This window comes from Heloderma suspectum, chromosome 14, assembly GCF_057233095.1.
Source record: "Heloderma suspectum isolate Gila_16-S chromosome 14, 16-S_ref, whole genome shotgun sequence".
In the NCBI taxonomy this organism is placed as follows: domain Eukaryota; kingdom Metazoa; phylum Chordata; class Lepidosauria; order Squamata; family Helodermatidae; genus Heloderma; species Heloderma suspectum.
The window spans coordinates 6,334,870-6,357,500 of record NC_139471.1 but is presented as its reverse complement, the minus strand read 5'-3'; the positions used below and the strand labels follow the sequence as shown (position 1 = coordinate 6,357,500).

Below are 22,631 nucleotides of genomic sequence, written 5' to 3'. Positions count from 1 at the left end.
TCCCAAGCTCATCTAGCATTTTCATCTTCAACAAACAATCACCCAGAGGTATTTGAGAAGGCAACCACCCTTCCCCAACCTGGTGCCCTGCAGAGTTGCTGGACTAGAGACCCCATAATGCCCAGTTGTTCTGGCTGGGGATGATGGAATCTGTGGTCACCACCTCCCACCAGGTCAGGACTTGAGCTCTCAGGACAAATAACAATCGCTCAACCCACCCGGATCCTTTTCCTTATTCTTTTTCTTTTTAATGTCATCTACTAGGTGAGTAGGTATCATCATCTCTTCTGCTGCAGATGCTATCAATGTATTCTTTTCTGGTAATTTATTTTGTCTAGCCTGAATGTACTATCTATCCATTTCATTGGCTAATTCAAAGCTCTAGCTTTATGGGAGAGGAGGGGGGAAATGTCTGTATCTCCTTTCTGTCGTTCACAATTTTAGAAACTCCTGTCATGTTCCTTCCCCATTAGAGGTCTTCCCCCAACCCCCCCCCAACTCAAATTTTTCACTTTCCTTGGTGAGGAACAGTGCAATCCTGTCTACTCAGAAATACGTTCCATTGATTTCAATAGGGCTTGCTCCCAAGTAAGTGGGTACAGGATTGCAGCCTTAATTTCAGAGAGTATATTAATGCTGTTAACCCACATACTATCTATATATCTGTCATCTACAGTTATAGTTTATTTACACAGTATTTTCTAGTTCTCTTGATATCAGACTTCAAACACAATTATATCTGTACCTATAGACCAGTATCGTATAACATGCAAATATATTGCATATGATTAGGGAATTTATATATACCCAAGCTAGTCTTAGATTTAATTTTATTTATTAAGACATTTCTAGTCTGCCTTTCAGCCCTAATAAAGTCCCCCCCCCCAAACTGGGTTTGCAATAAATTCACAGCCAATAAAATCACTAAAAGAAACAGAACATTTTAAACAAAAGTAAAAAACAAAGATTAAGGCTGAAATCCTATATCTGCCTACCAGGGAGCAGCCCTCATGGAACTTCATGGGACTGACTTTTGAGTAGGTACTATATGATTGTGCTATAAAAAAAAAACCCTAACAGTGCACCAAATACAATAGAAAATCAATCAATATTCAATCAATATTCAATACAAATGCTATTTTAAAAACCCAGTAAAGCCTGCAATCAACAGACTATGGAAAAGCCAGCAAAACAGGTGGGTCTTTATAGCTTTCCTGAAGACCTGCAAAGAAGGCACCTGACGAACCCCTCATGAAAGCCAATTCCAGTGGTGCAGGGCCACCACTGAGAAGGCCCTCTCTCTTGTGCTCACCAGCCTAACTGCCCTTGGCAGAGGGCAAATGAGAAGGATGACCTCAGGGTGAGGGCAGGCTGGTTCAGGAGAAGGTGCTTTTTCATGGAAATTGGGCCCAAACCTTTTGAGGCTTTAAAGGTTAAAAATGGCACTTTAAATTGGAAGCTGTCACATGAGCAGGTTGTACAGTCCATTATATAACAATAACAACAACAAATGCCAAGTTCTGCACCTAGGAAAAAGAAACCAAATGCACAGTTACAAGATGGGGGATACGTGGCTCAACCACACTACAAGCGAGAAGGATCTTGGAATTGTTGTCGATCACAAGCTGAATATGAGCCAACAATGTGATGTGGCTGCAAAAAAGGCAAATGCTCTTTTGGGCTGCATTCATAGAAGCATCGCTTCCAAATCCCGGGAAGTACTAGTTCCCCTCTACTCAGCACTGGTTAGGCCTCATCTGGAATACTGTGTCCAGTTCTGGGCACCACACTTTAAGAAGGATGCAGACAAACTGGAGAGGGTTCAGAGGAGGGCAACAAAGATGATCAGGGGACTGGCAACAAAGCCCTATGAAGAGAGACTGAAAGAACTGGGAATGTTTAGCCTTGAGAAGAGAAGACTGAGGGGAGATAGGCCAGCACTCCTCATGGACTTGAAAGGTTGTCCCAGAGAGGAAGGCCAGGATCTCTTCTTGATCATCCCAGAGTGCAGGACATGGAATAATGGGCTCAAGTTACAGGAAGCCAGATTCCGGCTGAACATCAGGAAAAACTTCCTGACTGTAAGAGCAATACGACAATGGAACCGATTACCTGGGGAGGTGGTGGGCTCTCCCACATTGGAGGCCTTCAAGACGAGGCTGGACAGCCATTTGTCAGGGACGCTCTGACTTGGATTCCTGCCTTGAGCAGGGGGTTGGACTCGATGGCCTTGTAGGCCCCTTCCAGCCCTACTATTCTATGATTCTATGAACAACAACAACAACTTCTTTATTGGTTTTTAGCATTGGTTGCATTGTTTTTTTCCTTTGATTATGTATGTCACCCTGAGAGCTTTGTCTCATAAATTGAAATAATAATAAGAATAATGATGATAAATCATTATTATTTCAATTTATGAGTCACCCTATAGCCAAAGCTCTCAGGGTGAGATATATAACCCAAGCAAAAAGCAATGAAACCAGTGATAAAAACCAATAATATAAGGAATATATTGAAGGTATAAATATATACCTGATAGACCTATCCTTAATGTGACCATCTCACAGGCATCTGCCAGTGGGTAATAATAACAATGCATGTTCGGTGGAACATCTTTGTGCCCAGAGCTCATGTTACATTGATGGTGATTCTGTGTTGATCTGGGAGCGCTTGTCATGTTGTACACAGACAAGGAAGTCGTTGACACTTGTCTGTTTCTGCCTCGATTCCCCGGACGTTAAGGCTGAACTTCTCACAGGCAACGTGTCGCTTTTAATATTGAAGCCTGTCTTGTGTGAGGATGTGGAGCAAAAGCTCATTCTCAAGATACTTTTTCGGTCAGGCAGCTTTTCAAAAGAAAAAAGTAAAGATCTGAAAATGTCAGCTATTCCACACAAGCAACGCTGGCTGTATTATATCTCCATCTTGCTTTGTACTGGATGAACATTAAATACTGAGGATCTTGCAATCCACAGTTGTGTGACTCCTGGTTCCCCAAATGGCCACACTTGTTTCCCCATTTGGTGGTTTCTCAGCTTTTGTGCCATTGAAATTGATGGGATTATTTAGTAATTATGCCTCCTGTTTAGAAAGGCAATTTGCAGGAAAACAAAAGGCAAAACAGAATGAGTATTTACCAGTTCCACCTGCACACAGTCTCTCTTAGAACAATAAAGGAGACCACACCCTTATTTAGTGAGGAAGACAAAAGACAGTTTTACACACAAGTATTCTTGCATATGTCGTACAGGTATAGCATAGAGTTTCAAAAAGTTTGTTCAGTCCATTTTGTGTTCTATTACAGTGGCAGGAGTGAGTGAGCAATGCCTGTGCACTCCCAGCAATGAAGGAGGTTGGGGGGGGGGAGCAAAAGGAAATCACAGGAAACCCCACTGTAGGCTATAGAGATCCTGAGGCTAGCTGTGGTCTAAATTCCCATGAATTAACTAACTGCAACATTGCCCCCTTTCAGTAATTTGCAGGCGAGGTTGCAATATTCCCAACAGAAATGCCTCTCCTAAGGCTAGAAGGTTGAAATGCATCTCCGAAGGCTTCCTTACTGGCAGTAAGAACTTTAAGCTACAATAAGGTTTTATTGGGGCCCCGCCCTTTTGCCTTCTGCCCTGCCCACCACTGGAATGAGGCCCCCGAGAGCTTATCTGAAATGATATTTGGCCCTCTGGTTGAAAGCACTTCTGCACCCCTGTGCTAGGGGTTATAAATTGCAGAAGATATACAGGCCTTACCTGGAGGGCATTCAACGTTTGCAGCTCATTTTATTTCTCAGCACTTGAAGTCCCACAAACGGAATGTGCGAAGTGGCCTGATAGAGGCACACAAGGGTGAATGCCATGCTTCAGAATCATGGAGTGTAAGCACTGGAAAGGGCCATGGAGGTTCAATGCAGGATCTGCTGTGCAGGATGCGGCCACAGCATCCCAGACGGGTGGTCGATATCATCATCAGATATTATCTGCTTCAATAATACCTCCAGCGAAGGGGAGACTGCCAGCCCCAGGGCAGGCTGTTCTGCTGCTGAACAGCTTTCACCCTTCGGAAGTTTCTCCTAAAGTTTAGCCCAAACCTGCTTCCCTGCAATTTCCACCCCTTGGTTCTAATCCTGCCCCCTAGAGCAACACAGAACAAGTTTGCTCCATCATCTGCATGGCAGCCCCAGTGGTACAACTATCACTGGCCCTGGAGTCAAAGTTCAGGGTAACACAAACCAGACCAGACCCCATGAGCAGGGGTGGGTAGGAGCGGGATCTCCAGATGTTTTGGACTTCGACCCCTGGAAGCCCCTGCCAGCATGGCCAATGGCCAGGGATGCTGGGAGCAGAAGTCCCAAATAGCTGGAGATCTACATTCTGCCCACACCTGACATAAGAGAATGGCAGGTGATTGGAGCGGTGGCAAATGAATAAATACTGCCTCCAGTGCCCTTTTTCTTGGTAGAAAGGTGGGGTACAAATCAAATCAATATAACAGGGCTGGCTGGCGTCAACACCTGGGCCAGCATAGGCATTTGAGAAAAACCTTTACAGATGCCCATGATATTATTTTTTTACTTTAACGTACACATGATCTTTTTCTACAACAAATTGGTGCTTCTTCCCAAGTCAGTAAGTTTTGCAACAGAAGCAAACTCCATTTTATTCCTGTAGTCATGACGGTGCCAGATTTAAGTGAGTTTAAAATGCAAAACTGCCCATGCTCAGAGTATTTTTCTTCTTTTTTTTTTAATCAAGGTTGGCAAACAGGTTTTTGTTTTGTTTTTTTTGCTCTGATGTACGAAGCAGAATGTAGAAGCAGTGGCAAAGTCTGGAATGACAGTGGTGTGTGTGTGTGTGTGTAGAAGAGAATTGTTAGCTGTGTGCTTCACAGCTGAAGCAATACACGTGGCCATCTAAAGGAGCCATTCAAGGTCCAAAAAGTTATCTAGCTGCATAGCTGTTCAGATATTTGAAGAGTGTTATAGCATCCCCCCGCCCCCTAATGTTCTCTTCTCCAGGCTAAACGTTCACGTCCCTCATAGGATTTCGCATCGTATTTTGTTTTGTGAACTGCCCAGAGAATTTTGGCTAATGGGTTGTATAGAAATGAAATAAATAGATCATATGACTGGATGAAGGGCTGCCGAATGTGTTCACTGCCTCAGCTTGAGTCGAAGGTGAGACAGCAGGACACCTTTCCTCTGGCGTCAGGTGATCCATGATTATCATTTCATATACATGCAAGCAATCACCATATTAAAATGATCCAGTAACTCAATTGTGGATGTCATCTTGTAGCCGGCCATGCTTTGACTCAGCCACAACTTGTTGGTCTGTCCACACATGACTTTTCATTCCCACTTAGGCCTCACATATGGTGTGGATCACATGCTTTGCATGCAGAAGGTCTCTGGTTTAATCCCTGGCATCTCTAGGTAGGTCTGGAAAAACTCCTGCCTGAAACTTCGGAGAGCCAGTCAGCGGCTGGCTTCACACAACATGACAACCCACAAAGAGAGCCATGGTTTGTTGTTCAGCTGTGAACTGTCAGTTGTTCCTGGTTAACAAAAGGTTTCTCTTTGTGGTTTGTTCATCGTTAACAAATCATTGTTTGTTGACACGGTTGGGTTCACACAACACAACAACCCACAGTTTAACGACAACCCATACTCAACCTTGAGTGTGGTGTTATCATGGTAAGTATGGTGTTATCTGTTTTTATATATATATATTTTAACTGAATATTTATTTATTGCTTTTCTATTGTATTTGATAGGCATCGTTTGGCATCGTTTTTATCTTGTATGCCGCCATGAGTGGGTTCTGCCAAGTGGAGGCTAGTGGGTCCATTTTTGGTGGGGCTGTGAATCCATTCTGGGTTTTTGTCAGAACCAGGTAGAACCCTAAAGAAGCTATCCAAAATAGGCTCAGCACCATGGATAGCTCTTTTATAGTTCTGGCTGGTTCTGACTGAAACCCAGAATAGATTCACAGCCCCACCAAAATCAGAGCCACCCGCCTCCACCAGTTTCTGCCCTGAAAGGCAGCCTAAATGTCATTTCAAATAAGTAAATTCAGGGATGCCAGAAGAACTCACAGATCAAGTCACCTAAAACACAAGCCTTTTTCAATGGAGCCCATTCACACATGTAGGTGAACACGTGTAGAGGAATCGTGTGTGAACTGTGCCAAAGAAGGGGCAAGCAATTGCCAAACACTGGCACATAAGGTTCATTTCTTAAAATAGCAATAAAATAAAAAGCACATGGTTTGTGATACCAAGGGGTGTTGCTAAACCTCGCCACATGGGGCATGGGCCCCAAATCTATTACTCAGTGCCCTGGATCAATTTGACAGCCTTGGTGCCAACAGAAATTTTTTTCCCTCAGGTTAATTGCCACGGGGGGGGGGATTTTCAAGGGGGGGTTGAAGGTGCGGAGGGAAGTTTTAACTCTTTGCTTCCAACATGCTGCCTACCCACCCACCGCACCCACCCCTGCAACCTCTCCCTGCATGGCAATTAAGCTGAGCAGGGGGTGGAAACCCTTTTCCATTGATGTGGGATGATCTGGGTCAGGGCGCAAATTAATTAACAAACTTAATTTAGTTGAGATGGTTTGGATGAGACATGGACGGGCCAGCTTTGTCGCCCGTGAAATTAAAAGAAATCGTCACCATCATTTCTCAGTGTGCATATACGGCTATAAATGAACGCGTGCAGCTTTTACGCTGATTTGCGTGGCCTGCTCCACTTGGGATCTTTAAACGACTAGCCAGCGACACCCTGGCTGTAATCTGATACACAGCTTACCCAGGAGGAAGTCGCACTGAACGCCATGGGACTAAAGGATCGTCCCCTTTGCTGCTCACTCGTTGCAAGAGCCGGCCGACCAAGTAAACCTAAAACAGGGGCCTTCTTCAAGGCAGCCCGTTCACACGTGCAGCTTAACACCCGTGTGGAGACGCCCACGTGGGCCAAGCGCACGTGTGAACCCCACCAAGCGCCGGCACTGGCGGCTCTGGAACGTCCCCACTCTGAGCGCTGTTTTTGGGTGTGTTTGCTCCCCTTTGCCCCCGCAGGACCAAGTGGAAACGGCAGACGGCGGTGGGCCTGGAGCTGCTGGCCGAAGCCGGGAACTACTCGGCCCTGCAGCGGATGTTCCCGTCGCCGTACTTCTACCCGCAGAGCCTGGTCTCCAACCTGGACCCGGGCGCCGCCCTCTATCTCTACCGCGGGCCCAGCGCGCCCCCGCCGGCTCTGCAGCGGCCGCTGGTGCCCCGGATCCTCATCCACGGACTGCAAGGGGCCAGCGAGCCGCCGCCGCCTCTGCCCCCCTTGGCGGGGGTCCTGCCCCGCGCGGCTCAGCCGCGGTGAGGGGCCGCGCCACGCCGCCGCTTCAGGGAGACGACGGGGGACGCCGCCGCCGCCGCCGCCACGGGATCCTCTCTTGCACGGGCCTCGGCAGCCCGCGCGCAAACTCACTCCGGATTGACTCCGGATTGACTCCGAACGGGGGGGGCAGCAGATCCGACTTTGGGGAGGGCTTGATCGCGCCGCAGCAACCGTGCGCGCGTCGTAGAGCCTTCACACAACCGGCTTCGCTAGGTAGAAGGCGACACGCCCACACACCCACATCCCAGGCGAGGCTGGCCGTCCCTGTTTCAGCGGGGCAGCGAATCTGCCCTGGGTATCGGAGCTCGGGAGGAGCTCTCCAAAGTGCTGAACCCACCCACCCAAACTAGGATCGGCACCTTGGACAGCTCCTTTGGGGCTCTGGCTGGTTTGGACTGAAACCCAGAGCAGACCCACTGCGCCAGTGAAAGAGGAGCGCTGTCCTCGTCCATTCACACGCACGCGCACGCGCACGCACAGCCTGCAAGCCAGCCTGTCGCAAATAGCTTCAAGGACCCCCACACGCCCCTTCTTCCCAGGGGAGGCTGTAACGCCGATGTCGGTGGGGCCGTGAATCCACTCTGGGTGCCAGTCAGAACGAGCCAGAATTGTGAAGGATCTCTCTAAGGCGCTGAACCCGATCCCCAAAATGGGTTCAGCACTCTGGGCAGCTCCTTTAGAGTTCTGGCTGAACCCCAAAGCGGATTCACCGCCCCACTGACATTGGAGCCACCAGCCTCCACTGCTTTTTTCTCTTCCCCCCACCCACCCTATCACTTGCCTACACAGACCCGCCACCCCCCCCAACACACACACACACACACACCCCCCATCACAACTTTCCCCAGCCTAGTGCCCTCCGGAGGTATTGGACCACAAGCCCCATTATCCCCAGCCAAAGGCCATGCTATCTGGAAGGCACTGGGTTGGATCCCGCGCTGGCTTCTTGGAGGCTGAGGGTTGGATAGAGGATCTGCCTGATTTGGGGGGATCTCTGCCACCCCCCAATGCACACACTCCATGGCTCACCCCACTCAACCGGGTCTCTCAGCTCTCTGGATAGCATTTTCAGGGGCTGCTGTGCGAAGGAGGAGTTGTGGGGGGCGGGAGCCCGCTTGCACCAGCACAGTTGCTCCAGCGTAAACCTGGACCCAATCCCACTGCCTCTGGCTGACTCTGCCTGCACACATGTTCCTTCAGAGGCCCAACAAAAGCACTGGGCACATTCTCTGTTGCAGGGTCGCCAACGTCACCCCCACCCCCAAAATTAGGATGCCTGTGGATTTCGGAGCTGTACAACAGCTAGAAATTCCACAGATGCTTCCCCCAGCCCCAGGCACGGAGGCGCAGAGATGGAGGGAATATTTCTGTTCACCTGATGGGGTAACAGCTTGGCATTGCATCAGCTGGTCCACTGGGCGAATGCTCCCTATGGCCTTATGTCCCCTCCCCTCTTCCATGGTACAGCCCTTTCCAAAAACGCTACATGCACCCACACGCCTGCCGAGCCCTATTTCACACACACACACACACACACACACACACTGACAGCCAATCCCGGGGTTGGAGCCAGGATCTCCTCCTGCAAGAGGAAGAGGTCCATTCTCAGAAGGTCTCTCCACCCAATTTGGGGGGATCCCTTCTCCCTACCACAGCTCACCCCCTTCAGCAGGGTCTCCTGACTCTGTGTAGCATTTTCAGGGGGCTGGAGGAGCTGCCGTGGGAAGGACGAGGGGAGTCAGCCTCTGCGGGCGCAGCTGATCCAGGGTAAACCTCGATCCAACCCATAGAATAGATTATCTCGCATGCATGCATATTTACATACGCATGCATGCATATTTACATACGCATGCATGCGTATTTACATACGCATGCATGCGTATTTACATACGCATGCATTCGTATTTACATACGCATGCATGCGTACATACACATAAACTCACGTGCACACACAGCCCTCTGCTGTTTTGCAACATCATCCCTTGACTTATTTTGCATGGTCAGGATCCAGCCAAAGTTATGCACTTTTAAAGTCCCATGGATTTCAGCTGGAGGGAATAAAGCATTCCCTGAACCGATATCCACGGTGACTGGATTGTCTCCAAAGTCAGGTACGCAGCCCATGCCTCCAACCAATGCACCCAAATTGCACATAGAACCTCGGATATTGCACATCCCACTCAGTCTCTCTCTCACATGCACCACCCAGAAGCTATAAAGGTTTCCTGCACCTGGAATGTCTTTACAAAAGAGTAATTCTGGCTGGGCTAATTTGTCGCTCTATTGCACCCTGAGAAACTGCATTGCCCACAATTCCTGCCCAACTAGACTAACAATTGCATCTGGCCATACACTCAGAACATAAGCCACACACAGGTTAACAGACAGGCAATCAGGGAAGCATTCTCTGTCTCCCCACATCACAACCCACATGCCATGGTTTCTGCAGCCTCCTGCTCCCAATCAAAAAATATTGTACACGGGGGGGGGGGGGGCTTTGAAACCAGCATTGTACATATAATCTTCCTTTCCTATTATCTGACTATTTATTTTATCTTATTTTGGAGTTCAAATGCTCTCCAAGCTCCTCATCCACCCAAGTGAGGCTATTGCACAGGTAATTGGCTGTGATTCATCATTTCCCAGAAACCGAGAAGCAGAAAAAGAGCGGATCTACTTCCTGCCTAGCGATTGAAATTAACAAGCTGACTCAGTTCCCTCACAACAGGACAAGGAAAAGTTGTCGTCCCCCCACACACACACCACCTCCATTTATCTGTTGATGCAGCTTCTGTCTTTGTGGTTGCCTCTGCCCTTTCCTACAGACCTGGAACGTTTGCCAAATGAGTCCAGTCGTGTGTTTGTCGTGTGCAAAAGCATACAGGGTGATGCTCCTTCCTTCTTCCGTGGGCTTAAAGCAAACAACCTTTCTGAGCGGAAGACTGAAATGTGACCACTGTTCTAATTTAGGACCCGGTGGGGCTCAGCCGTCAGTAAAATAATGCTGGCGGATTTTACAGCAGGGGTGCAGAAACTCAGGCTTGGGGTCCCAATCCAGCACTGTATGGTTCCCCAGATGGCTCCGACCACCCCTCGTTTGGTAGTTTCCCGGATTTTCTGCACCACCACCCCCATTCTAAAAGGAAATGCCTCTCCTAAGGCTTTGTTCCTGGCTTAGTTTTAGCTGGAAGCTGAAGTATGGCAGTATTTTTATCCCCACCCTTTTGCCTCTGGCCCTGCCCACCACTGGAATGTGGCCCCAGAGACCTTCTCCAAAATGAAACTTGGCCCTTGGGCTGAAACAGGTTCAGCACCCCTGCTTTACCGCCTCCTTTACAGGACCCTGAACCACACCCGCCACATGGAGCAACCCTGAGATCATTTACACTGGTGGGTTTTTCCAGACTGTATTCCGGAGATCCCTGCTATGCCGTGGAAGCTTAGAGGTCTTGGCAGACCTCTCTCCTGGGTTTTGCCTTGGATCTGGGATTCCGCAGCACAGCATAATGAAAGGAGGACCCAGCCAGGATCTCTCTGTCACTGGGGTTTCAGAGCACTTTGGGGCTTGGGAGAAAGCCGCCACCCAGCACCCCACAGATGTGTTAAGACTATGATTCCCTCCATCCCCAGCCAGCATGATGGGAGTTGTAGCCCAACACATCTGGAGGGTGCCAGATTGGGGGAGAACAGGACTTGTTATCCTGTGTGGGAGATTTATTGCTTCATGAAGACCAGAGCTTTGCTTCAATCGCCCTTCACAATTTCTCTGAGGCCCCTTTAAATGGATGGGGAAACTGAGGTAGGCCATGATTTGATTTGATTTTTAATCACCATCCCTCAAAGTCTATACATCAAGGGTGCAGAACCTCTTTCAGCCTGTGGGCCAAATTCCATTTTGAAGAAGCTCTCAGGGGCCACATTCCAGTGGTGGGTGGAGCCAAGAGGGGGAAGGGCTGGGGCCCAAAACCAAAAATACCTTCATCTTTCAGCTTAAAGCTTTTCCTGCCAGTAACTAAGCCTTAGGAGAGGCATTTCAAGCTTTCAGAACAGAGAAAAATCGTGTAAAGGCTGGGAAACCACCAAACGAGCAGTGGTGGGTGGGACCATGTGTAGGGGGTGTGGCCATCTGGGGAACCCGCAGAAGGCAGGGTTAGGGTCCCTGAGGGCTGGATCAGCCCCCCCCCCATATAGAGAGCACCTCTATGGCTAAGACGGGCCTCACACATCTATCCCCCTGGCTTAATTTCGACATCTCACAATGTCCAGACAACCATCTCTTTATGCTGAGAGCAGCAGAGGCTGGTGGCTCTAAGGTCAGTGAGGCACTGAATCTGCTCCAGGTTTCAGTCTGAACCAGTCAAAACTCTAAAGGGGCTATCCAGAGTTCTGACTGGTTCTAGCTGGAACAGGGAGTGGATTCGTTGTGCCTTGGATAGGTCCTTTAGAGTTCTGACTGAAAGCTGGAGTGGATTCACTGGCCCACTGACATTGGAGCCACCAGGCTCCGCTGGCTGTGACTGGTTCCTTCCCAAAGAGATTCTTTTCTTGGTTCCGAAAATGACTTGCAACATGTCCAGCGGCCCTTCCTGCGAGCCTCGGTCTGCATTTGGGTTGCAAGGAAGGAAAGATGTACACTTATACACACAGCTATGAAATAATTCTGTCCCTCCCCAGCAAACAAACATGTTTTATCCCAGCCTAGTGCGAGAGGAATCCCTTTATGCTAAACCAAGAATTTTCAAACGTATGTAACTTTAAAAAAAAGAGGATTTTTTTTTTTTTGTAAATACTGTGTGCACAAATGTATATGAATTATTTATTGGTGAACCCTGAGGCCGTATTTGTGTAAGTGAGTCTTGTAAGTCTGTATATCTGTGGAATTCTCTTTTCTGGACTTTGTAATGAAAAAGAAGAAAAGGAGAATTCTGCTTTAGAAGAGATCAGAAAAAAGCTCTCTCTCTCTTTCTCTCTCTCGCTCTTTTTTAAATGTGGAAATAAACTTCTTTACAAACAGATCAAGTCATTTCCAAGCCTCCTTCCCTGCACCCACCCCCCAACTACAACTCTGAAACATCGAAACATGGTAGAAAGCAGGGGGGGGGGGAGCTTTTTGGCACAGGGAGAAGATACAAAGTTCCCACAAATCTCACTGGAGGGAGAAATATTTTAGCTTCTCAGATAAGAAACTATTCAGCGTCTTTAAACCAGAGGTGGGGAATTTTGTTGGACTCCATCTCCCATCAGCCACAGCCAATATGGCCAGTGACCAGGGATTATGGGAGGTGGAATCCAACAACATTTGAAGGACCAGAGGTTCCCCTACCACTGGCTTAAATCAGCTTTCCCCCAGCCTAAGATGTGTTGGACTACAATTCCCATGATCTGGAGGGCTCCAGGTTCTTTTCTTTTTTTTAATCAGGAAGGTGGCTCATGAAAATTAAAAGTGAAACAAAACCATTCAGGAAACGTCTGCAATAAAACCTAAACATTTTCTCACTCTTTTTGTTGTGATCGTATACAGAGCTGGGAGGAAGTCCTATTGAACTCAGTGGGGCTTATTTCTGAGTAGACGTGGATAGGGTGTGCATGCAGAAAACAGCAACCAAAATGATTAAGGGGCTACAGCAACTCCCTGATGAGGAAAGGTTACAACGTCTGTGAATGGTTATTTGGAGGGGAGACAGGAGGTGTACAAAATTATGCCTGGTGTGGAGAAAGTGGAAGGGGAGATAGAATCCAACGGGTTCATCCCACGGAGCTCAATGTTGGGAGATTCAGGACAGACGAAAGGAAGGCCTCCTTTACACAGCGCATAGTTAAACTATGGAATTGGCTGCCAGAGGATATAGTGATGGCCACCACTGTGGAAAGCTTCAAAGGGGGATTGGAGAAATTCCTGGAGGAGAAGGCTATCAATGGCTACTGGACCTGATGGCTCTATGTTACCTGTAGGATCAGAGCCAAAATGCCTGTGTACACTACTTGCTGGGGCACATGGGTGGGAGGGTGCTGTTGCACTCACGTCCTGCCTGTGGACTTCCCAGTGGGGCATCTGGTTGGCCACTGTGGGAACAGATAGGCCTTTGGTCTGACCCAGCATGGCTCTTCGTAGGTTCTTATCACAGTGTTAGAATATGTTCTTTTCTTACAATGGCTCGGAATAAGGTCCTAACTGCTGTCAGTATTTAGGCTCTTTTCCCCACCGCTAACAACTGCATGTTTGCATGCGTGCACAGTTGCCAACTGACCAAAATAAAAGGCCCCAGTCAGCTCCTGTGACTCTAACAGCAGTTTGATCCACAGCAACTGCCAAATGAAGCTTTTCACAGTATGGAAATAATCACTGTCAAAGAGGAAAAGGCCACCCACTAGCAGTTAAACTCCTTCACCACTTGAGACCAGGATACCAAAGAGTCACCAGTCTCCACATCCACCTGTCCGAACACTGAGATCCTTATCAGAAGCCTTTCTGTGGGTTTCCCCCCTGCTGTTCGAGGTAAGATGTGGGGCTACTGAGGAGATGGCCTTCTTAGAGGTGCTTAGGGACAGGCAAATCAGCGATGTTGGAGATGGCTCTGCGTGAGCGGGAAAACTGCGCAAGTCGAGCAGCGATGGAATGTGAAAGTTGCGCCAATTTCCCTAGATTTGTGCACATTTCCTAACTTGTGCAACTTCTCTCCATGGACGAAAGCGGGGCTGATTCAGCGTACAGGGGAAATGTGCACAAATTGGGACATTGTGCAAAATCAAACTGGGAAACTTGTGCAAATCGAATGCGAGCACATGTCCGGCAATTTGTGAACATTTTCGGCAGATGCAAGCTCACGTTCAGTGCTTTGAACAAGGCACATATGCGTGTTTTGCGAGCAAAAATGAAGCCCTCATACAAAAATTCTCATACAGCAAAATGTCTTGGGCCGGTCCTGGGGGCATAAACCATTAAGTCCAGGGTCTAAAATGCTCCTGGTGGTTCAGCATGGCCTGATTGGAGTCCACCCAGAAAACAGCCTTCAGTGTGGTGGCCCCATTTCTTTGGAACTCCCTGTCTTTGGAAGTCAGGCAGGCCCCAACACTGTGTTGTTTCAGGCTCCTCCTGAAAATGCCTTTATTCCAGGAAGCCTTCCTTGACTGACCAGCCATGGTTTTCATGGTACCCTGTTTTTAAAAATAACCATTTTAATATGGTGTCTTATTTCTTTTATCTTTGTATCGTTTTATCTTTTATTGTTCATCACTCTGGAATCTGTTTAGATGTGGAGCGGTATATAAATGCTGTAAATAAATAAAATGACCGAGCTGCACTGCTGAGAGTGGGAAGCAGGATGCAGGACTAGCATAGCTGGGTATGATGGAAGTTGTTGTCCAGGTTGGGGCAAGGCCATCTTACATTAATCAGCATACAGAGGAGACCACTGCCTGCATTTTGGCATGTCCCTTCTCCGAGCATGCCTCCGACTGGAACAAGCCAAACCCAGAGCAGGGATTCACACACAGGTACTGCCATGTGGGCTGTCCCCTAGATGTGGGGGTCCTTCGGGCCAATGCAGGAGCCTTGTACAGGAGTCATTTAATGCCTACTTAATTGCTCAGGGCATGCAGGCCCAGAGTTCGGGCATTACTGGCGCCACCTCCCCCGAAGAAGAAAAGACAATCACAAGAGTCCAAAAGAAAGAGAAAGGGGCAACAGCAATGTACATCGGAAAGAACGTAGTGCAGACAATGGAGGAAGTGAAAATAAAATTGCCAATATAAGGAATCCAAAAGAAAACTGCCAATGTAAGGAGCTGAAAATAAAACTGGCAATAGAAAGAATCAAAAATAAAACTGCCAATATCGTACTGCCCTCGGACAAATCTATACAGTTCTGGTCACCAAACCTAAAAAAAGAAGATATTATACAGTTGGGCAAAGGGCAGGAAAGGGCAGCTGAAATGATCAAGGGGCTGGAGCAACTCCCCTGCAAGGGAAGGTTGCAACAGCTGGGACTGTTCAGCTTAGAAAAAAGGCAAGTTAAAGGGAGTCAGAGGTGTACAAAATTATGCCTGGCATGGAGAAAGTGGAGAGGGAGACATTTTTTCTCCCTCATAATGCTAGATCCTGAGGTCATCCCATGGATCCGACTGGTGGGAGATTCAGGACAGATCAAAGGAAGGACTCCTCCACACAGCCCAGAGTCGAACGATGGAATTCGCTAGCACAAGATGTAGAAATGGCCACCAACTGTCCTGAGGGCTAGATGCGACCTCGCGCATCTGTGGCAGTCCGCATAGGCACACCAGCTCCTGGGGAACATGAGGGAGAGGATGGTGCCGCACTCATGTGCGACTTACGAGCTTCTCAGAGGCAGCTGTGTGAACAGCCTAGGTCGCCCCTTGGTCTGATCCAGCAGGGCTCTTCTCACGTTCTTATGTCCCGATGAACTGTTTGCCGCAGTTCCCCTTCACCACGGTGAAAGGCTTTGCTAGCTGCTCTCCTGAGTACTGTGAGAAGTGGTGGATTTGCAGGCAGTGGCCCCCCGGCTAATCTTAGACCCCGGACTTATCAATCTGATGGGGCGGGGGCGCTTTAGACAGCCACGTGTATTAGGCAACTAATATGCCTCTCCTCCTCCCCCTGCCCAACTGCCAAGCCGTGCTTTACAACTGCTTCTACATCCCCGATACGTTAGAACAACGAACGGGCCTGCCAACCCTGATTTTAAAAGACATACGCCGAGCATGTCCGAGCTCCCCGAAGTCATAGCACTGTGACGGCTACAGGAATAAAACGGAGTTTGCTTCTGCTTCTCTGATGCCCACATCGCCAGCCACTCTGTGGGTGTTACGCTGGGCCAGCTCCAAGTTTTGGAGGGCCCTTGGCAAGAGACCCACCATGGGGCCCCTCCCTCAGTGAGTCGGCCTTCCGACCACCACTGTAACCAGCTGCTCAGGCTCCTCCTCCTCTTCCTCATCATGGCTGCCACTTGTGTGCTTGGCGGGCCGAGAGCCAGGGAGCCAGGCGGCCGCGGCGTCTCCTGCTCCTCCCGCTCCCCACCGCCGTTGCCTGGGCCAGAGCGAGAGGCAGGCGAACAAGCGGGTTGCGATGGCCAAGAGGAGGAGCAAGTCCGGGGGGCTCTTGTCACCGGGCCCCTGCTGGGGTGTGGGCCCTCGACAGGTGCCCGAACATGCCGACCCTTGACGCTGGCCTTGATTGGGACCCCCCCGGGGCTGGACCACTGCTTGTAGGTTTAGTGCTGGCATTTACAAGCTGCCTTTTCCAACACTTCCCAGCAGGAAGCAGACTTTGCTGTGGTCTCTGCTCCTGCCCCGCCTGATTTCCCCCCTGCTTCCTGCATCTTCAGAGCCAGAGGTGGCCAGAGAGGAGACCAGAAGGAAAGCGCAGTAGCCCCGCTCGCATGATGCTCCCTTGCTCAGTGAATTATTAATGCTCATCTTTTAAAACACAAAAACAAAAGCAAACAGATAATGGCCGTAAATGATCGCTTTGGCAAAACTAAATGGAGAGCTTTCACCCTTTAATAGTGATAATGAAAAGGGGAAGGGGAAATGGGGGGGGGGAGAAAGAAAGAAAGAAAGAAAACAAACGAGAAAGAACGAAACAACGAACGAACGAACGAAAGAAAGAAAGAACAAGGAGAAGAATGTGTTTTTCTGTGTTTTTCGTCTGTCTTTGGCCAGCTTCTCCCCGGCAGCTGGTCACCGGTACAAGGCTGAGAGCCGCTCCCCGTCTTGGGAAGCTGACAGATGGGTTGCGAAGCTTAGCTCTTTAAAGAGCATGCCAGTCCTCTGTCAGACCAACCACCACCACCACCCCGCCCCACCAATCTCCTCCCCAAACTGAAGGCCAGGCTGCTTAGAAAGATATGCATTCAGGGCACACATTCAGGGAGGGAAAGGAGGGAGGAAAAATGAACCAGCGACACCAAGATCCACAGAGAGGGTCACTCAGGGTGAAGACAGAGACAGGCAGGATCTCGAGAGCCAAAGAAGCGGCCTGCTCCTGGAGCGCGCTTGCGCTGCTGCGCGAAGTTGTCCTCGCTCGAAGCAGAGTCCGTGTGCGCTTTAGTGTCTGTGCCTGGCTCTCTTCATACATCCTGGTTGAAGGTATTATGTCATTCCCTCTCCCCTGCTTATTTATTTAATCAATTTATAGACCACTTGACTATATCTAAAAGAAGACATCTCAAAGCGGTTTACGGTATAAAAGATTCAAATGCGAAATGTCGACAGTAAAAATATATATGAAACAGAAGGTTGGATCCAGGATCTGCCTTGCGCAAGAGGAAAGGCTCCGCTTGCGGAACGTCCCTCTGCCTGATTTGGGGGGTCCCCTCCCCCACACACACCACGGCTCACTCCATCCAGCAAGGCCCCTTGACTCTCTGTGTAGCATCTTCAGGGCATCCTCCTTGCCATGGGAAAGAGGGGGAGGGGAAATCCAGTTCCACTGGTACAGTTGATCCAGCATCAATCTGGATCCAAGTCAGAGAACACAGAATGTCTGCATTAAAACTGATTTAAAGCAAAACGTAAATCCCACTTGCACTTAAAACGTCTGAAATCAGAGAACTAACCAGCAATTAACTGGGCAGCACAGGCAGGCAGGGAAGGCCTGGGTGAAAAGGCAGGTCCTTAACCGGCACCGAAAACATGCCAGTTGGCACCTCCTGAGTACAAAGGGAGAGAGCAGGGCCGGCGTCAAGGGTTGGTATGGTGGGCACCTGCCAAGGGCCCACACCCCAGCAGGGGCCCACTGACAAGAGCCCCCTGGAGATGCTCCTCCCCGTCACCACTGCAACCTGCCTGTTCACCTGCCTCTCGCTCTGGCCCAGAAGACAGAGGTGGTGAAGAGGAGGAGCAGGAGATGCCGCAGCCCACTTGGTCCTTGGCTCTCTGCCTATCAAGCAAGCAAGTGGCAGCCAGGAGGACGAGCAGCTGGTGACAATGGCGGTGAGCTGGGAGACCCGGAGAGCGAGGGGGCCTGTGGAGGGTGTCTTGCCCAAGGGCCCTCAGAAACCTGGAGCCAGCACTGTGGGAGAGCATTCCACAAAGTGGGTGCCACCACTTCACTTCAAGTAGACCATGTCCAGCTCAGAAAGTGGGCATAAGGCCTCCCAGCCCACCCATCTCAACTTTTTACTGCAAGGCAGAATGTATCCAATTAAAGGAGAAAGTGTCAAATAATCTCTAAGAACACAAGCACTACCCTGCTGGATCTTCAGAGTCTTAAGGACTAGAAACTTGCTCGCTTTTAAATGAAAAAAAGCTTGCTCGCTTTTAAATGAAAAGCAGAGATTCTCAGCCTCTTGTTTCTTGTAGCAGCCACCCAGGTGCCCCTGGGTGCTTGCAAGCAGGGCATGAAAGCAACACATCCTCTCCCCCGTCCTCTGAGGCACCTGGTTTTCAGAGACAGGCTGCCAGCTTATACAGAAACACCATTTAGCTATCATGGCTAATAGCCATTGAGAGCCCTAATGTCCGTGAATTTTCTCAAACTTTTTTTTAAGCCATCTAAACTGGTGTCCCTCACCACATCTTCTCATTCAGTGTATTCCTTAAGTTAACAATACATCATGCGAAGAAGTACATTCTTCTCTATATCCTATCTGTGGTGGAAGTAAGTTTGGTTGGGCCAAGAAACAAGGCCTTCTCAGTGGCCGCCCCAGAATCACAGAACATCTTGCCCCATTAGCTTTCCATGGCTGGCTCCATCTTTGCTTGCCTTTCATCAGCTAGCAAAGGCTTTTTTAATATTCTGGCAGGCATTTAATTTGTCAGGTTGAGTTGGGTTTGCACCACACGTAGGGAACTATTATTATTATTATTATTATTATTATTATTATTATTATTATTTTACTGTCAGGGGTAATCTGTTGGTGGTCAAATGCCAAATCTGGGCAGGGCCAAAGCCAAACATGGGTGGAGCCAAAATTAAATGTGGGTGGGGTCACCCCTTCTCTCCCCATCCCCTTTTTGCCACTTGCCCTCTCTGTGTGTCTACCAGTTCAGAGCTCCCTCAGTTCTATTAGATCACTATTAAAGGGGGGGGGGATATGAAAAGAACTTTAAAGAGAGAGTTTCTTGTGCCGTATTCAGTGTATTACATAGATACAGCCAACAGAGACATGATCGGCTCTGACATTTGTTACCTTTCAGTGCCAAATTAGAACATTTATTTTCACCCCAAGCATTTTAACATATTCATTTTTTAGCATTTTACATTTTTACATTTTATTAAAAAAAAAAAAAAACCAAATCGATGGTTGTATCTTGTTTGGCTTGCTGGTCGAAATGGCCGTTTCATGCGCAATTATATGGGTTTTAAAAATATAGGCTTGTTCTGCTCACTTTAATGTCATGCACATCACCACCCTAAGATCCCTTGTGGATGAAGGGCAGTTTATAAATTCTGAAAATGTAAAGTAAGAAATATATAAAGGCAACAGCAATTCGTTAAGTCAAACATCTCTCTCTCTCGGCACTTAGAAAGGTGTTGGTTTCTCGTAAGAAAGAAATACCAGGGTGGGAGTGAGTTTGGTAAATTCTCAGCTTTGTGTGTGTGTGTGTGTGTGTGTGTAAGAAGGGTGTGAAAAGAAGGAGTGGGGGGGTGAGATTGTACCCAGCTCAGGGTTAATGAAGTGAGAAAGGAGTCGCTTTCAGAAGCATTGCAAACAAAATCCCCACCCCAATGCAAAGGGGCCCTCTGTCCAAGGCCTACATGGATTGACTTAAACCCAGGGGATAAGTGCTTTAAATTAATCTCATTGCCTAAGAATGAGGCCAAACAAAACTCTTTTAAAATCATATTAAAAATCTATCAAAGGAACAACCTCCGCTTTTCATTTTGAAAGGGAGAGCGAAAGAGAGAGAAGGCAGAAGGGGGGGGGGGAATCATAATCCAGCAGCCGTCTTTTCTTACATTTACACAGCCAGAAATGCAAATCAAAGACATTCTGTGCTATTTAATTGTCCTTGTACCTCCCGGCCCATGCCATCTCGCACGTTAATGAACGACAACCGTTTCCAACACGTCGAGGAATGGCAAGATTGAAATTTGTCCTTGTGGGAAGGGGCTAGAGACCTCGCCGCGGAAAAGGGAAGTTTAAAATCAATTTAAAATAACATATATAGACGCAGACGCACAACAAAATGGAATGGTTACAGCCCGAGGCTTTCAGCGTAAATGAAAATACGATCAAGAATGTACAAAATTAATAAATACACTGGCACTACAATCCTACTCAGTACATTCCTACTCATGTCTACTCAGAAGTAAGCCCATTGAGCTCAACGGGACTCACTCCCAAGGTAAGCAAATATAGGACTGTGGCCTAAGGGAGATGTCATGTGAAAGGAGTTGAGGCTAATAGGCTAGTCAGAAAATAACCTGGACCAGTCAGTTCCGAACTAGTGGGCCTCAGGAAAGAAATGAATTTTAAACATAACAACCTAAGGGCCATGTTAGATCAGACCAAAGTGCTCTCTGCTCCAGAATTCTGTTCCCACAGTTGCCAACCAGATGCCCAAATGGGAAACCCACAAGTAGGACATCAGCAAAACGGCACCCTCCCACTCATGTTCCCCAGTAACTGGTATTTTGGTATACTGGAGGTAAAATATAATCAACACATATCCTTCTCCTCCATGAATTTGTGTAACCCCCTTTGAAAGCCATCCAAACTGGTGGCCATCACTGCATCCTGTAGAAGCGAATCCCACAGCTGAACTCTGTGCTGTGTGAAGAAGCCCTTCCTTCAATCTGTTCCGAATCTCCCGCCCATCAGCATCATGGGATGATCCTGTGTTCTAGTCCAGAATTCTGTTCCCACTGTGGCAAACTAGATGCCCCAATGGGAAGCCCACAAGCAGGATGCGTGTGCAACAACACCCACCCACCCATGATCCCCAGTACATCAGCACACTGCCTGACACTGGAGGTAGCATATAGCCATCAGGACTAGTAGGCATTAATAGCCTTCTCATCCAGGAACTTGTCCAATCCCCTTCTGAAGCCATCCAAAGCGGTGGCCATCACTACGCCTTGTGGTAGCAAATTCTGTAGTTTATGTGGTGTGTCAAGAAGTCCTTCCTATTATTTGTCCTGAATCTCCCACCATTCAGCATCCTGGGATGACCCCGTTGGGTTCTAGTATTATGAGAGAGGGAGAAAATGGGCCCCCTCTCCACTTCATCCACACCGGGCATAATTTTGTACCCCTCCATCACATCCACATTTCCTCAGTTTTTTTGAAGCTAAAAGGCCCCAAACACTGTAACCTTGGCTCACAGAGGAGTTCCTCCAGCCGATCATTCCGGTTGCCCTTTGCTGTGCCTGTCCCACCTCTACGATCTCCTGGTTGAGGTGTGGTGGCCAGGACAGGCTCACTCAGTTGAACTTCGGTCCCATGGAAGTCCACATGGCAAGTAACTCATGGCTTTGTGTAAAGGGCTTGTTCCCAAGAATGCAGGTGCAGGAGAGAGGCCTTAGAGCAGGCATCTACTGAGCATTTTGTGGCTTCCCAGCTCTTGTCGTCCATCCCCCCCCCCCCGCCGCCATTCTGAAAGGTTGAACTGCCTCTCCTAAAGCTTAGCTACTGGCAGGAAGAGCTTTAAACTACAACGTTCTGGTATTGGGGGGGGAGCGCCCACTTTGCATCAGTCCCGCCCTCCACTGGAATGCGGCCCTGGAGAGCTTCTCCAAAATTGAGCCCAGCCTGTGGGCAGAGAGAGCTTCGACACCCCTGCCTTATAGCCTGCTCCTATGCAAGTTCTGATTTTGGAGGGGCATGTTCCTGGGCGGGTGTGCACAGCGCAGAAGGCCGCAGCTCATTCCTGCGTGCATTTGCCGAGGAGCAGGTTCCGCTCATCCACTCCTGGGTGGTTTCTGCCACCACTGCTGCGTAGATCAGCTTTTTGCCTTCTCAGCAAGGCGGGGGAGCTGTCCAGTGGTCCAGGAGACAAAGTTTCCGATAGAGCAGAGGAACTGTGCAGCAAGGGACCGAGGGGAGAATGGCCGTAGCTCAGGGGCAGAACACCTGCTTTGGAAGGGCCCAGGTACAATCCCCTTGCAAGTCCAGGTGGGTCTAGGAAGGATCCCTGTCTGAAGTCCTGGAGAACCACTGCCACAGTCTGTGTAGACCAGTGGCCTAGGGATGGACGAAAGTCCCATACCTGGTCCCGCAGCTTGCTTCGCGGTGGGGGGGAGGCGCTCCGTTTCTCCCCCCGAAATTCTTGGTGGGTGGGGAG

At 48.8% G+C, this 22,631-nt stretch overlaps 1 protein-coding gene across 1 annotated transcript in view; it reads left to right on the top strand.

Moving 5' to 3' along the window:
- BARHL1 (BarH like homeobox 1) overlaps window positions 1-7,368 on the top strand; it is a 27,426-nt gene extending 20,058 nt beyond the window's left edge. The window contains exon 3 of the mRNA XM_084821447.1: window positions 7,074-7,368. Within this exon, the coding sequence (XP_084677573.1) occupies window positions 7,074-7,368 (295 nt within the window). The remainder of the gene's footprint in view (window positions 1-7,073) is intronic.
- The last annotated feature ends 15,263 nt before the right edge of the window (window positions 7,369-22,631 follow it).